Source organism: Vigna unguiculata, chromosome 4 (assembly GCF_004118075.2).
Source record: "Vigna unguiculata cultivar IT97K-499-35 chromosome 4, ASM411807v1, whole genome shotgun sequence".
In the NCBI taxonomy this organism is placed as follows: Eukaryota; Viridiplantae; Streptophyta; class Magnoliopsida; order Fabales; family Fabaceae; genus Vigna; species Vigna unguiculata.
The window spans coordinates 142,921-160,749 of NC_040282.1; the positions used below are offsets into that span (position 1 = coordinate 142,921).

General features: G+C 29.5%; 3 protein-coding genes across 9 annotated transcripts; 2 read left to right on the forward strand and 1 right to left on the reverse strand.

Annotated features, from left to right (window-relative positions):
* Positions 1-304: 304 nt before the first annotated feature.
* LOC114182242 (methyl-CpG-binding domain-containing protein 2-like) lies at positions 305-3,790 on the reverse strand. 7 transcript variants are annotated; one of them, XM_028069060.1, is made up of 8 exons: positions 3,564-3,726; positions 3,262-3,347; positions 3,165-3,187; positions 2,886-3,055; positions 1,670-2,250; positions 1,449-1,502; positions 1,151-1,308; positions 305-844 (listed from the first exon to the last, which is right to left on the reverse strand). In XM_028069060.1, the coding sequence occupies exons 5-8, from the start codon at positions 2,239-2,241 to the stop codon at positions 678-680; spliced, it is 951 nt and encodes a 316-aa protein (XP_027924861.1). In that variant the 5' UTR covers positions 2,242-2,250; positions 2,886-3,055; positions 3,165-3,187; positions 3,262-3,347; positions 3,564-3,726; the 3' UTR covers positions 305-677. The 7 variants fall into 7 exon arrangements, with proteins under 7 accessions (XP_027924861.1, XP_027924860.1, XP_027924863.1 ...); XM_028069059.1 differs by having other exon boundaries at positions 2,886-3,187; XM_028069062.1 differs by lacking the exon at positions 3,564-3,726 and having other exon boundaries at positions 3,262-3,393.
* A 526-nt stretch (positions 3,791-4,316) lies between these two features.
* LOC114181346 lies at positions 4,317-5,716 on the forward strand. The gene is made up of 2 exons (XM_028067771.1): positions 4,317-4,590; positions 5,388-5,716. Exons 1-2 carry the CDS (start codon positions 4,423-4,425, stop codon positions 5,433-5,435), a joined length of 216 nt encoding a protein of 71 aa, XP_027923572.1. The 5' UTR covers positions 4,317-4,422; the 3' UTR covers positions 5,436-5,716.
* A 6,666-nt stretch (positions 5,717-12,382) lies between these two features.
* LOC114181296 (sodium transporter HKT1-like) lies at positions 12,383-14,772 on the forward strand. Its single transcript, XM_028067715.1, has 3 exons — positions 12,383-13,572; positions 14,063-14,272; positions 14,361-14,772. The coding sequence occupies exons 1-3, from the start codon at positions 12,449-12,451 to the stop codon at positions 14,557-14,559; spliced, it is 1,533 nt and encodes a 510-aa protein (XP_027923516.1). The 5' UTR covers positions 12,383-12,448; the 3' UTR covers positions 14,560-14,772.
* The last annotated feature ends 3,057 nt before the right edge of the window (positions 14,773-17,829 follow it).

Here is a 17,829-nt window from a genome sequence, read left to right on the forward strand (position 1 = left end):
CCTCGTCAACTCCGAGTGCTTGTTTTGGCGTTGAATGCATCCAAATATCAAATGTGCCAAGGCACTTAAATTTCTAAGCTTCATAACCTTTCTTTTTCCAACATAAGACACACTAGAGTCTACAGAACCCATGTTCGCCTAAGGTACGTATGATGACTGGTCCTCAAAATTATCATCATCATGTCCCCATGTTATTATTGTCATCGTTATTGATGCTATCCTTTTTCACGACACCAAGTGCACCATCATTATAAAAGATAACACTTTTCCCTTGTTGCTTAAGATCTCAATCAAACAATAGGCGTGGAATAAAAAATTTATAAAAGAAGCTCAAATGACGAACAAATACCATTAACTTACTATTACAAACAAATAACCCGCCATTTTTCACATCAGAATGTTACTCAACAAGGCTTAAATGTTCTGTAAGGGAAGGCACCCATTTTTCTTTTTGTACAAATAAAAGTCCTTCCACACCTGAAAATTTCACATACAAAATACAACTTTACTATGAAGGCCAAGATCTTGAGTCGCTGAGACAACGGTCCTTCTGTAGACTGTTATCCCACATGATTTGGAAAACTTATATTAAACCTTGAATGCTCCATCGAAAAGGATATATAGAGAGTTGATCAGGGTCCTTCTGTTTTCACCACACCGAGAAGACAAGCATCAAACTACAGGTCCTCTTTATGAAAAGAGTTCTGAGTTGCTTGCCTCTTTGCAGGAGGGCTGATACCGATAGAATCAAGATCATGGGATCCCATGAAAGGAACAGGAAGCCTCAGTCTTCCAGCATGCAAATCACCATGGTCTTCTGGGCCTAACCATGCTAGAGGAGTCACTGCATCATACATATAACCATTATAACATTGCATTAAAATCCTTAGTATTCACATGTTTCATTCAGAAGAGGGTTGCTAGAATGACATTTTTTTTGCTGCATTCTAACCGTTAGAGAAGATCACGTCTTTCATATCCATTGGAATACAATATAAATCATAAATACAATACTTTGGTGCATAAATGGAAATACAAATTGCGCCTTCTCTACTTTAATTTTTTATCCATACAAATTTTGGTGCATCATGTTTAAAACCTCACCTCACATTTAAATTCCTACACGTAATTTATTATAAATTGTACGTACCTTGCTCATGTTCAACAGGTCCACTGGCTTCATATGAAGAGGTAAGTCTAGCGGAACGCTTCCTCACATAGTTTTCTTGTAATGGCCTTGGTATTTGAAATGAGAACTGTGAAAGCGTAACTCCATCTCTTGTATACTCAGGATGTTCCGTCAAGAACCTAAAAATACAGAGGCGCCATGAGAAGGAAAGTTATAAGATTGGAAACCAATGTCAATACTAATAATAATTCAGAAAAAGGTAAAGTAATTTTCAAGGTAACATTGCAAAGACAGTAAAACAAATGCAGCAAGAACATACTTCTGGATCTCTATCATTGAGCGTAATCTCTTGCCTGTTGGTGCCACATAATATCTGAAATGTTAAAATATTACAATAACAAGTTAAAGTTTGCATAAAATCATATTTCCTAACCCAAAGAATTATTTAATAGATGGAAAGAACCAGTATTGCATCATTGCACAAGGGTGTTTCTATTCCAATGACAAGTCAAAGTAAAAGGGTCCATAACGGATGCATACATATCTGCAAATTTGGAGCTTCCTTCAGCTCTGATCCTTAGCAGTCGCTCCCATCCAGCCGGAGGCTGCGCAATATTTGGCTTATCGATAGCCCAAATCCTGCTGCCATCCTGAGAAATATCCTCTGGATCATCACAAGATACATCTGGTCGCCATTCCCGAGCTTTTTGACAAACAAAAGGCTGTTCAAGAATATGTTCACGGATTTCTTCATATTTTTCCTTTGTTGGAATCAACCTCCATTTAAAGCAGGATGCACATTGAACAGTGAAAGCACCAACTGAAGGCAAAATTCTAGGAACTGAATGTGAAGGTTGTTTTCTCGATAGCATTGGAGGTTCACACCGGAGAGGATCAGGTGCAAGTTCGATTGCATTGTTTCCATTTGTCACAGGATCATAAAGGACTAATTGATTAGACACATTTTCATTAGCGAGGTCCTTTTCATCATCCGAAGATGAAGAAACGTCAATGGGATCCAGAGGACTGCTTTGCTTGTAACTGTGAAAACTTGAACCTGTCAAGTCCTTGACTTCACTCTTGGGTGTAAGAGAAAATTTAGCACGATGCATCTGATTTTCCTGGAAGATATATTTAAATAACTAGTGAAGCAAATGACAGTACAGAATAACCTTAATGCTCTTACGGAATAGATTCTTAATCATGCAGAAAACCATTATTGAATATATCCCATACTGGAAAGGACTTCTCATTATCATATTTACTGAGACTTTTACATTAATCCCCCTAAAGAGCTATGTATTTCATATTTTATACCTTCATTACATTAGCACAACATCCAGGCCAACAGGAAGGCAAATTTTAAAAACAATTTAAAGGCTAGCCCAATAAAGGCCAACATGTATAGTGTAAGTGTGAGAGAATGTGTCTTTAGAATTTCTCGATAAGCCAAAATTCAAGTTCTCTTTTGGAGTGTATATTTTAATCCTTTCAGTATGCTGGTATAATTTGAGCATAGGGGCAAAACGTCCTTTCAATCTCAGAAACAATGATTAACAGCAAAGGATTTGGTATTAACATTTTTATTTTTAACTTGCTTCATACATGACTCAAAGTGTAAGGGAAGAAAGCATCTAACGAAATTAATAGTAAACTTCATGAAGGTCATAATAGTCAGGTATAACATGGATATGAGAGAACACAACTAATAAGATCTAGTATGGTTAAAGTTTAACCCTTTAAATCCAGTACTTACTCAGCGTTGGAAAGATACCAGAGGTTATTGTATCATCCCATGTAACCCAAATAGCTAAAAAACAAAAATTGACTTGGTTGTGTATGTAAGAAAAGGAACTAAACACAAATAAGGGAGCTTCGCGTGCTGAGGGATTTGAATAAGGACAAGATTTGCTCAGGTATGGAGACCTATGAGTGTCCAATAATATGCAATCAAATCCCGGAGGTTGAAAGACGCATAATATGCAATTAAAACAGGAAAAATACTAATGGAGGTGTGTAATTTCTTTGCACATACAAGAACTGAAGAAAGGTAAGAAACTGCAATAATAAAAAACAGAGTTAGGTGGAATTTGGAATCAAAGAGAAGATAATGGAAATGTTGAAAGGCGCACCTGAATGGAAGAACAGAGACGCTTGGGGTGGTTGGTTGAGAGTGAGAGACGTAAGAAAGAAGATGACGATGTTTCCACAGGAAGTTCTGCAAACGAAAGTGAAAGAGTTAAATCAAAAGATGAGGAAAGGATGATAAAACAAAATAGAAAAAAAAAAAAAAAAACAAGAAGCATTTTGTGGTGTGTTGATTGAAGAAGCTTCCGATTTGAATCCCTCCACCACCATTCTCTCATCCACACATGAAATCTATGATCCATCTATGATCCCAGAGGCTAAGGAGAAGGAACAAGAAAAAACATACACAAAATTAGGAAGAAAGACAGAGGCGCAGGAAGAGCTTGTTTGTGTGGTGTTTAGTTTGATCTCATGAAACAGCAAGAAAGAAACAATGAATCAACAAACTCACCCTCTCTTCCTTTTTTTTTTCTTCTTTAAAATCTTAATATATGGCTTCCATTTTATTTTCTTCCTTCCTTCTCCCATTTCATTTTCCTCCATAACTCCTATACTTTCTTTATATTATATATAATAACTAAAACTTGTTTGAATTAACTCTACGTAGATATATATAATGAATAGTTATGCTATAAGCATTAAAAGTCACATTATATCTTAAGCACCTTCACCGTCCCTTCTTCCTACAATTTTGGAAAAATTATCCATGAATTTAATTTTTTTTGAATTGTATAATCTAAATATTATAAAATTTTATAATATATTATAAAATATACCATCTAAAATCTATTTCAATAAGAAGATGTAGTCAATTACATAATCGAAAAACACGATTACGCATTATACAATTTAATTACTAGATTCTACTATCTCAAAAGTTAAAAATAATTTCAAGATTTTATAATTGGAAGGCTAAAAGAATTTCCAAGTTGTATAATCTTATTATATTTTTTTCTAAAGATAAAGTGAGAATTTTTTGCACTTATGGAAGTGCAGAAGTAAATATATGGAGGTGTATGAAGAAATGGCGTGGATATTTTGAGCATGTAGTATCAGATAATGAAGGAGTGGGCCTAGGCCCATGGATAGAAAGAGTGGTAAGTTAGGGAGAGGGGAAGAAGAAAGAGGAAGAAGAGAAAGAGGGATTGGATCTGAGAAGGAAGAAGAGAAGAGAGAGAGAGAGAGAGAAAGAAAAAGAGAAGAAGATGGGAGGAGGAATGGAAGCAAACAAGAACAAATTCATAGAGGATTGGGGCACTGCCAGAGAGAATCTGGAATTCAATTTCCGTTGGACTCGCCGCAACCTCGCCCTTGTTGGCATCTTTGGCATCGCCATTCCCGTCCTTGTCTACAAGGGCATTGTCCGTGAATTCGTGAGTCCCTTTATCCATATTTAACATGCTGCTCTTTCCATTTCAATTTCAATTTCGATTTCGAATTCGATTTAGCTAGGTTTCGTCATTATCCATGTATGTGTGTGTGTGTGCACAGAAGAGAATGTCCCTACCAATTTTCAATTCATCTGTTCACTTCCTCTTCACATTTTAGGGCTTTAGGAATATCTTCCCTTTCTTTTCGAATCTTCGCCTTCGCTCACTCATCCCCGTCGGTTTCTCTCTTAATCCTATTTTTATTCGTAAAATATCAAATTTTTCATCCAAATTGTATTCATGTCTGTTTCTATTCATTTTTTTAACCAAAAAACAATATTGAGCCTGATTTTTAACCTCTCCTTCTATCTCACAGTCTTTCACTTGTGTCTAACCAACCTAATTTCGTGTCATTTGAAAACTAAGAAACTTTTGAAAAGACAAATCAAGCATCCTAATTCTGTGTGCTTAATTTAATTGGTTGCAATGCATTATTTAAATTCTCGAGAAAATCGAGATGGATCATGGGTAGCAACTAAACTGTTTACAGATATTGCCTAACTTGAGTTATCAAATGTTCTTTTTATGTTGAAGTTGTGGTATGGCTTCATCCGGCTGACTCTGTTCGATCTTTCATTTGTAATGTACTTTCAACTATAGGTGGTGTGATCATGAATGGCGTGCTATTCTTAAATTTTCTTTTCACTCTTTTTTTTAACCTGCTTTTTTGGTGTACATAAAAATGCTATTCTTTGCTTGACCATATAATTTAGTGTAAATTTGAACTGTTATTGTTGCAGCATATGCAAGATGAAGATAATGGTAGGCCTTACAGGAAGTTCATGTGAGAGTGTGGAGGTTGGTTTTGTAATAATTGGGGGTTATAAAGTTAGACCTTGATACGAGGCTACAAACATGTGTTTTCTTCTTAATTGGCAAAGGCTTGCCTCTTTAAGTACGGTAAACCTATCAAACCTCTCCATGTTAGGCTGTACTCATTTGAAATTTGTGTTCTGCTGTTAACTCGTATAATATCCTGAAAATACCTCAAATTCATGATCAAATGAGACGGTAATCAAATAATATGATAGTACTAGACTTTGTGTAAGAGTATGTGGTTAATTTGTGAGATAAACTGACCGGAATAAGGATTCTATATTTTTTGTCTGCATAAACAAGCCATGGTTCTTCTATTTGACTTGATGAAAATTGACACTCTGATAATAGCATAGAAATGTCTACTAATCAAATTTTTTTATATACTAAATATTCTGTAACCCAACCCCTCTCTTCAGAAACTACAGAATTCGATAAGTCAGTTGAAAGAATAACAAAAAAAACCACCTGGTGAAACTGTGAAAGCACATGAATTTTAGTGATGAGTATCTTTGTTTCGGCTGTCAAAGTTGGGAAAGAAAGTAGAGATTCAGGTAAATGCAGTCTAATGTTGTATTCTGACGCTTTTTTATTTGATTGACTAATTTAACGCTCATTTGGTATTTTTTTGGGTAAAAGTGTAGTCTAATGTTAGACACTAATGCCTTCTGTAATTTGTCATAGAAGTAAGGTTTTAAGAAAGCAAATTTCATTGAAGCCGAACTAGCTTAAGCTAATAAAAAAACATTTTGATATAGGTTTCCCTCCAGGATAGATAGATAACCTTTTCAATAACTTTCAAGGTTCACCAAGATCTTGATATTAACTTCAGTTCACCAAAGAACTTGAACCGTTGTCTCGAATTTTCTTTTCTTGACAGTAAATTTTGACACCTTCCAATTTGAATTCTGATATCTGTTTAGACTTTCGATTGATACTTCAAAAGTCTTGAATCAATTTTAATCTTTGAACTATGGCTTTGTTCAGAAATCAAGGTATGGACAACTTCGAAATTATGCTTTCCATACTTGGAAAATAATATCTAACTAAAAGCCTTCAATAATAAAAAAAAAATGCCACTAGGTTGGGTTAGCACGAGACCCAACTCTAAATCGTTGTTGGTGCTAAAATTGTATCCACTTGACTCCCCCACCTTAACCCAACTTGATTTTAGTTGTTTTATTTGATTTTGATCGATTAAGGTACTCCTACTATGAAATTATAATTCTGTTTATATAATCTATTTATTTTGATGTATTTTGCTTTCAAACCTTTTTTAATGCGAAGATCCCAATGATAACACTTTTAACCAGATGTAAATTATATGATATTTGAAAGTACAATAGTGATACACCTACATACTTGCAAATATCAAATTACACAATTGTAATGTTTGCCAAATGTCATACCATTTAATGTTGGATCATGAAAATCTTTAAATGTAAAATAATTATTTTAATATAAAATTATTTGATACATATGTAGACACCTTACAAGAAAACTTGAATAATAATCAATTTTACTAATAAAAATGTGTTTAAATATCAATTTAAAGATCAATTTTCCGATTAGAGACCAATTTAGCGATCAAATCCTTTGGTAGCTAAAATTTTGATAACTATTATTAGTGACTAATTTAAAAATCAATTCATAATATAAACGATTTTAGTTGTCAATTTAAAGATCAATAATGATTTTTTAAAATTATTTTAGTTATCAATAACTTTTAGTTTATATATTAATATATAAATTTGTCACTGTAGTGACTACTTAATTTTGGTTATTGTTAAATGATTTTCAAAATCAACATAAAATATACTTATGAGTATATAGTAAAATATACACTTTGATCACTTTGTTATTTGATTAATTTTAATAATATTTGACAGAAATTACTATGTTACAAAATTATAATTTAACAGTTAAATAAAAAAGTATTGTTTAAGTAAAATTATTAGTAGAACTCTTTAGTAAAATTTATCCAACGAGTAAGGTACGAGAGAATTATTACTCGTATCATACCCGTTTTATTGACATCTATTCTCATATGAATAAATTATTGTTTAGGAAAATTAAGTGTGTCAAAGAAACCTACTTATTGATAAATTAAACCAGGAGTTAGATGTTTTATCACTTATTGATAAATTAAACCAGGAGTTAGATGTTTTATCAGTTAGCGAATGAATGAAGTCACTTTATTTGTTCTAAATCTTAACCTCTAAGACTAATGTATAAGAAATGTTTAATAATGTTATGTTTTGTTAAAAGTACACTTATTTAATAAAACGTAGGAATATAATTTGTTCGTTTGTTTTTTGTCAACGATGTTTTTTTTATTTTATTTTATGTAAGCTACAAGTTATAATTCTCGTAAAAATCAAATTTAGCTATTTCACATTATTTTATAATTAGTTATTTGATATGTTTTTAATAACAATATTGTCATCAAATAGTGATATATTTGAGGCTTGAAATTTATAATATAATAGTACATCAATAATTTTGAAATAAAAAATATTGAAACCCCTAATAATTGAAAAGGAATGACTACTTGGATTAAACAAGGAACATTATTCAGGTTTAAAAACAGTTTTATAAATCACTAATGAATAAAGTCGTATTAGGCATTACGTAAAGTTGAATTAAGACTTTTTGATTTGTAAATGACTAATTATTGCTCTGATTCTATCGCATGGATTTGTAATTAAGTTATATATAATTAAACAGTTCCACTCATTTCCTATAACTACGCCAGCTCCTTCTTTATGATAATTATTTATGATAACATCGACACTCTTCTTGGGTACGAGGTTCTTAATTAATAATATTAACATGGTAATATTTATTATATATCTTTTAAGGGTTAGTGATAGTTATTAAGTATTTATATTCAATAATCATCTTTGGTAGTTTTTATCTGTTTTACTTTGTATATGTTGAGATCCATATGCTTCTTTCTTTATTTATTTATATAATTCTCTTTTGTTAATAAAAAATAAAAGTATTAATATTTGGAGTTTTGTATGATCTCAACAAATCCATCCATGTGTGATATTTATACAGGAACGAGTTAGTATAAGTTTACTTGAAGACAAAATACAAAAGTATGTAAATACAAACCAAAAATTACAAATGGACAATTTTGATTCGATGATGAAAAGTGCACATTCATAAAAAATTTAAGGAAAAATATAAATATATAAACTTGTTACTTTAAATAATATAATCATCAAACACTTTATATATATATATATATATATATATATATATATATATATATATATATATATATATATATATATATATATATATATATGACAAGAACTGATAAGGTATACATCCGTATATAATATGCTTAGGATCTTGAATGGTTCACAAGGATAATAACATTAGATTTTACTTTTCATACATATATATCAACAAACAAAAATATATCAATATATATAAATTTATACAAATATATATATATATATATATATATATATATATATATATATATATGTATGTATGTATACATATATATATAAGTAACAAATGTTTTACCGATAAAACAGATTTTGAGTGGAAGTATAAATTAATCCAGTTTTAACCTTTAAGATATTTAAATAATAAAGTATGGGAAATACGAAAAGAATTGAAAATAAATTATAAAGACATAATAAATATCCAAAATTTATGGGTAAAAAAATAAAAATTTAATTATATTTATTTCTAATTTGTGGTATTGTAGTTTTGTATTAATTTTTAATTGGATGAAATATATATATATATATATATATATATATATATATATATAACAATTGAAAATTTTTAATTATATTAATTGTTGATTAAGTTTATATTTAATTTAAGTTAGATTCATTTATTCATGAACAATCGGTGCAACAGAAAATTAATAGAAAAGTATATTCAAACGATTGTGTTCGACGATTTTGCTGATTTTATTATACTACAATTATGTATGAAATCTAATTTATAAATACTATGGAAATGGTATGGAAATGGTAGGATCTTATAATTATACGATTTAAATCTCAATTTTCATCGCATAGTATACACATGTACAAATGTATAAAAAAACTATAATAAAATATAATAAATATTATAGATGTTATGTATAATTAATTATTTATTTTTTAAAATGGTTTTATCCAGTTTTTTTTTTTTTAATTTCACTACAATAATCAATTTAATAGGTTTGGATAAGTTTAAGATATGTAATATCCAGACAAATGCATTTGTTTTAGATATGTAATAAATTTCCACCACCTTTTTTTATCACTATAATGCCTTTAAAATATCATACATTGAAGAAAATAATTAAATAGAAACATTTTGTAATGTTGCAAACTTAAATTTTATTTAAAATATTATAATGTAACAATTCTTGAAGGAAAATTTTATATTAACTATAAAAATAATTTCTTGTATATAGTATTTATAATATTTAATTATATTTTATTATAATACACGAAAAACACTTAATAAAAAATCGAACTATAATTTCTTTAAAATATCATACATGTATGATATCTTTTAAGAAAATAATTAAATAGAAACATTTTGTAATGTTGCAAACTTAAATTTATTTAAAATATTATCATGTGATAACTCTTTAAGGAAAAATTTATATTAACTATAAAAATGATTTGTTGTATATAATATTTATAATATTTAATTATATTTTATTATAATACATGAAAAATACTTTAATAAAAATTGTACAATAAAAGGTTGAAGGTTCTAGGGTGGTTTTATAGTCTAGTGGTGGTGGCGGTGACGGTAATGATAATGGTGGTGACAGTGATGGTGATAGTGGTAAAGATGGTGAAGAGTTATGAAATGGAGGATGAAAGTGATGAAGGAGTGAATGGCGAGGATTATGATGAACTAGAAATGGTGACATTAATTTAACTAAAATATGGACTTATTTCAAAACATAAACATTCATAATTAAAATGGTTTCTTTAATGTAAACAATATCAGTATATACATTTGGCCATTATTAATTTAAAAGACGTCAAATGAACTCAATTTATCAAAATATGAACTAAATTGAGCACACAAAAGAAAAAATGGCCAAACAGAACAAACTCCGCAAAAGAAAAACAAATTAAACTAAACAAACGGAATCAAAACAGTATTTAAACCTGAGAAAAATTAATGAAATCGGTAGTTCGAATTTTTAATTAAAGAATTTTTTCGAGAAAGTATTTTAAGTTATCTTTTGAATGTGGGGTATTGATGTGGAGAAGACATGTTCTGTGGCGTGAATAGGAAGTTCATGGTTGTAACACTGAGAGAATACAAAGAAACGCTACCAAATGCAAGATAATGAAGGTGCACATGGTGAGTGTTCGATAAGGGAGAAAATGTGAGGTCCACGAAAAATGATAAATTAATTTGCATTAGAAGTACTATTCTGATCTGATTTTTTTAGAAGATATATTTTTTTTTGAGACATGGATATGGGTGAATAATATATTAACTTTTAAAATTAGGTACTAAATGATGATTATGTACATTATTTCTCTTGGCCTTATATGATTAAAACATATTCATTAGTTTATTACCTAACTTACATAACCTATTTTTATTGTTCTCTTTGATGTTTTATTTCATTTTAAATAACTTTGTTTTTGCTACACAATTTTTTTTTTATAATTTTCTCTCTCAATTAATTCATTTATTTGATATATATCAAGTTTACATAAATTTCCTAGATACTTTCTATTTTGTCTCAATCTCAAATATATATATATATATATATATATATATATATATATTGTTTTGTGTGATTTTATTTAGGACACACATTTGATTTTTTTTCACTTCTTTATAATATTTTTATCTATTACTTATTTTTTATTATATGGGAATGTATCACTATCAATTTTGAGTATCAATCATCATATATTAGATAACATAAAAGGTTTGCATAATTTGAACAAAATCTTATTTTTTTTCTATACAATTTTTTATTCTCTCCCCTAACTAAGTCATTCAATATTCTCAAATTTTGAAGGCATTTCACCTCTAAACATTAATTTTCACGAAATTTCAATTGTGTAATTGTTTAGCTTTTTCTATATTTATTTGAGACCTATACAATTGTAATTAGTGCTTTATTTTAATATTTATGTAATTACATTTTCTTCCTTAAAATTTGTCACTAAAGAAAATGAAGTGTGAATACTTCTAGTATTGAATTCTTGACAATATCATACTTTCTTTGTTGTAGTTTTTATTTAATATAAAAAAAATATATAATTAATATTTAGGATAGGAATGGATATATTCATTATGGGAGAGAGATATGAGACACAAAGGAGAAGTATGTACTTTAGTTCAAGAATAGTATAATGAAATATGTGTATAATCAAATCTCCACCGTTGTCTTCCCACTATAACATCTCATCCTATTATAGTATTATAATATAAGAGAGGCTCACACAACAACAGTGAAGGCCAAGAAAAAAAGGACCTTTCAATATTTGAGCACATTATATTATAGTTATTATTACTATAATCAATATAAAATTTGCATTCGAATGAATGCAGAATTTGTGCACAAAATTAATTACTAACCAATGGTATACTGGATTCTATATGAATTATAATACTAATAATCAGTGTATTTCAACAGTTGTTAAATAATATAATTGTGGCAATGAACTAAGTTGTATTTTAGGGAGTGATGATTGGGAGAAGTCAATAAACATCGATTTTAATAGGAGCAATCAGTGTTGTTTTTTATACCTAAGTACCGGCGCCACCCACTCCTTTTTGTATGAATATGACGTTGGATCGTGTCTCAAACATTATTGTAATCGAATGACTAAGCATGTTCTTCTTTCTTCTTCATTTGCACAACCTTAACATGCTCTCAATTCTCTTGCTATATAATGGCTTCCATGTTGATGATAATATCCACACCAAACTAAGATATTCAGCGTACTTTGTTGTACTTTCAGAAAGTACAATCATGAACAACAAACTGATCTTGTTTCTTTCTACTCTTTTCCCACGCACCCTTCGTTTTCTACCCTTCCATTTCCACCCTTTCTTCTTTCACCTTTTCTATTTCCTCGTTCTTTCTGTCGTAGGTTTTCTCGGTCTCAAGGTTTCAAAACCAAGGACCCCTTCTAACCCTAATGACTTGGACCTCTTCTACACCTCAGTTTCTGCTTCCACAACTTCTAGCATGGTAGCCCTAGAAATGGAGCTTTTCTCCGATTCTCAACTTATTCTCCTCACCCTCCTCATGTTTCTTGGCGGGGAAGTTTTCACTTCCGTGCTCGATCTTCTACTTGCTAGGAATAAACTCATCCACAACAAATTACTCAGCATCAATCCTTCTTCACCCTCAGATGAGTCCCCGACCCATGCCACTCACATTGAGCTTGGTCTAGTTTCTGTTCCTTACTCACAATCACAAAACCAGACACAGACACTGTCTGATAATGTTGTATCCGTTAGACTTAAGTATAACTGTCTTCGTTATCTGACTTACGTTGTGTTAGGTTACCTTGTGGTGGTTCAGTTTGTTGGCTTTAGTTTGGTGTCTTTGTATATGACTGTGGTAACGAGTGCAAAACAAGTACTGCAAAAAAAAGGCATTAACGTTGTAACATTTTCTTTGTTTACCGTCGTTTCTACTTTTGCCAGTTGTGGCTTTGTCCCCACCAACGAGAACATGATGGTTTTCAAGAACAATTCTGGGCTTCTCCTCCTTATTCTCCCACATGTGTTTCTAGGTAACACCCTTTATCCACCGTGTCTCACACTTGTGCTGATGGTTTTGGAAAAAGTTACCGGAAAAGAGGAATTTTCACAGTTGCGGAAGAATCCCAACAACCTGGGCTACAGACATTTGCTTTCTGTTTATCGTTGTTGCCTCCTGGTTGGTACTGTGTTTGGTTTGAACGTTATACAGTATGTGATGTTCTGGTCGGTGGAATGGAATTCCACAATCATGGAGGGTATGAATTTGTACGAGAAAGTGGTAGCGTCGTTGTTTCAAGTTTCAAACGCCAGACACGCTGGTGAATCTGTTTTTGATCTCTCCTCCATCTCTTCAGCCATATTAGTACTCTTCATTGTGATGATGTAAGTTACTAACCTCTCTACTAATTAAGATCATCGCGTCAAGGAAAAATATTATTTTTTCAAAACCTAAATACAGGCAAACCAAACTTTTCTTTGAAATAATTACTTTACAAAGTGATTCTTTTCTGTAACAAACGGGTCTTTTGGCATGTTTTAATGAAAAAATTATTTCACATCAATAGTCGTAGAGGCATGTTACTGTCAACTATTTATATTCCTTGTCTAAAGAGTAAGGAATTTTTTAATAGTATTATTCAGACGAATAATTCATTGTTTAAATACTCTACTCAGGATAAGTATATAGGAGATAATGCTATTTTTTTAATATTAAGCCACCAAAAATTCGATGCTTTCTTTGACTAAAATCTCACCAATTATGCCACATCCTTTAACTGCTAGCCACATGTAATTTCTGATATAAAGATGCCCTCAACCAAACTTTCGGTGGAGACTTGTCTCTGATATAATTGTATATCGATGGATCTAACAGGTACCTTCCGCCGTACACTTCATTTTTACCTGTAAGAGAGGAGAAAAATGATGGTAAGAGAAAACGAAAAAGCGCAGTGGAGTGTGTTGTGTTTTCTCAAGTCTCTTATTTGGCCATTTTCGTTATTCTGGTTTGCATCACTGAGAGCAGAAGCTTGAAAGAGGATCCACTCAACTTTAACGTGCTCAACATCACCCTCGAAGTCATCAGGTTTTAAATTTTCTCTCTTTCTGGAATATCTCACTTTGAATCGATCATTTTGTGAGAAATGAATGAGAAGTAGTAAATGTGTATGCAGTGCTTATGGGAACGTAGGGTTCTCAACGGGATACAGCTGCGCCAGGCGATTGAAAGACGATGGTACGTGCAGAGATTCATGGGTAGGGTTTTCTGGAAGATGGAGTAACAAAGGAAAGTTCATCCTTATCTTGGTCATGTTCTTTGGGAGGCTCAAGAAATTCAACATGAAAGGTGGCAAAGCGTGGCACCTCTCTTAACCACTACACTGCAAGCATGTTAACAGCATATTAAAACCAAGTTTGTTCGCAAGAAGCTACACTACATGTATATGGCTATACTAAAATATAGTTACAACTTCTTCCATCCCAAAGCACACTGGAAGATGAAAAATTGTTATGTGGTCTCAAAATGTCATTTCCACCATCAATATTTAATTTCGACTATAAATGCATATGGACCTTTATAATTTTTCTTCATCTTAATTAACAGGGAGATTCTACCTTTTTTTTTCGTTCTATTAACAATAATAGATAAAAAAAATAAAAAAAAAGAGTAGAAATATTTTGGGTTGTAGAGAGAAAATGAGTTGAGGCACACAGAATATTATTAGAGAGAAAACGTGCCTACTGCACCAGGACAAAAAAAATCATATGTGTTTCTCTTCATATAACAATCAATGAGATCAATCGAGTACAACAAATAATCTTTTAACCTTATAAATACTAGAGAGGAATACAAAACACTTTTATATTACCTCTAGTGTTTGTTGTTGTGTTTATTCTTATAAAAATATGAATATTTATAAGTACTAGAAAGACTTATAAAAGTTAATTATAATAAGTTTGATTAAATAAAATATAAATTCATAATAAAAAAATATAATTGTTAACTGGTGCATAAAATATATAAGTAACAGTAGGATAATATTTTAATTAAATATTTTTTAAATTATATTAAAATATTTTTAACAAATTTCTCTAAATAAATTTTCTTTTTAAATCTATATCTTTGAAAAAAGAATTCGTTATCTTATGTTTAATTCTCGGTGGAACTTTTAATAAAAATCTACGTCAACATTCATCATTTAAATGTTATGGTATGGTGACACGTTAATCATTACTACTCCTATGTAATTTTTATTCTTATGTAATTGTTATGAATGAGACACACTTGAATGAGACTTAAATCTATACAAATAAATATATAAATCTTTGAATAGTTTGTTGTTTAGCATCAAAGTCTTTTTCAAAAAGAAATACAATTCAGAATTCTTAAATCAAACGCACAAATATATAAATAATTTTATTTCATACAAATATTTCATGTTGGTATAGAAATTAGACATAGTGGATGAATAAAAAATATCCACAACATAAAACCTAAAGTTATAACTTTTTCTCCATCAACTTATATATTAGATCCAACCAAACCTTAGACATTCAAAAATACCACCCAACTAGTTTTCTCCACCATCACTGTCAACCCACTCAAATGATTGGCAACACTCCTAATTCTCCCTAATTAGAGATGAGAATAAGATAAACTCAATATATATATATATATATATATATATATATATATATATATATATATATATATATATATATATATATATATAATTTAAGACAAAATAAAGATAGCATTACCAAGAATTCAATTTAAAAAAAACACATCTCTTTAGTGCTAAATAACCATCATAGATTCATAATTATATAGATTTCAAAATAGAATTTCAAATAAATCAAGAGTACTTTAGGAATTCAAAACAAAAATGAGTACGAAACAAAAACAAAAATGAGTAGGAAACAAAGAGGGGACCAATATATTCATATTTATACCTCATTTAAAACATTGGATATTACTTTTGCGCATGTTCATGTTCGATCAACCTGAATTCTCCAAGAACAACTCAAAGAATATCCGCAACACAAATACAAATTTATTTCTTACTTTTATTCAAAATATATCCTTTTAGAAATCCTAGACCTTCCCAAAAACACGATAAACTGCTCTCAAAAATATAAAAAAAAAGAATAAAAACATTTCTTTAACTTTTTTTTCTTCAAGTTATGAAAAAAGAACTTTACTTTTCCTTGAAGTAAATTTTGTAAGTGTCATATTCCCAAATTACACAATTTTAAGTCTCATTTCACTATCTCTCACATCAAGTATTCATGTAAATACATTTAAGTCCAGTTTCACTGTCTCTCACACCTAAGAAGGTGACATTATGACAATTAACTATTAAGTAATTTTTGCTTAAATTCTTAGTAGTAGAAAAAAAATAAGAACCTATTTTGCTTAAGAATATTTGTTTAGGAATTTATGAACATGTATCATTCTTTTAATTAACATGTTTGTTGATGTTATTTTTTTTTTAAATGTTTTGAAATTTTCAATAATGTACTTTACATGAGAACTTTTATATATTTATCCTTACGCTAACTAACTAATATGGTTACAAGAAATTTTTTTGATTAATGATCAATATTAATGACAAAAGATAATTAGTCACTATAAGGACCAATTAATATACCAATTTATAAATTTAAAATTAGTAATAACTAAAATAATTTCAAAAAATTATAATTGGTCTCTAAATTGGTAACTGAACAAGTTTTTTCTATTATGAATTAGTTTCTAAATTGGTCACTAACATTAGTTACCTATGTTTTGGCTACCAATTTTTTTTTTCTCTAAATTAGTCTCTAATTACAAAATTGATTTATAAATTTGTCTGTAAACATTTTTTTTGTCATAAAATTGGTCACTATTTGATATTTTTCTTGTAGTGTATATTAACATATTAATGAACACTACAAGAAAATGCCTTATTAATAACTAATTTTAGTGACCAAAAGTTATTAGTCATTATAGTGACCAATTTACAAAATAAAAAATTATTAGTTATTAAAATAATTGCTTTTATGAATAAAAATTTATAATTGATGGCTAAATTGGTCACTAATTAATTAGAAATTAATTTAGAAATAATTTTTTTTGGTAGAAAAAACCTTAGTAGCTAATGTTTAGTGACTAGTTTTTCTTTTGTAACTAAATCTTGGTAGCTAAATTTATAAACCAGCTTAAAAATCAATTATAATTTTTTATTCATAATAGTGACTATTTTAGTAAACAATAATTTTTTACTTTATAAATTATATCTAAATTGGTTACTATAGTGACTAACAATTTTTGGTCACTAAAATTAATTATTAATAAAAAATTTCTTATAGGGAAAAAATATCTTTATATATATATATATATATATATATATATATATATATATATATATATATATATATATATATATATATATATATATATATATATATATATATATATATATATATATATATATATATTCTAAAAATTGCAACTACTCAAGGTACAAAGAACGAGAGAAGTGAAAATAGACATATTAAAGTTTATGACACCTCCTAAGCAAGAATATTTATAAAATGTGACGGCAGCCACGATGGTTATACACATTTACAAAAACACATATATAGATTAAAAAAATACAT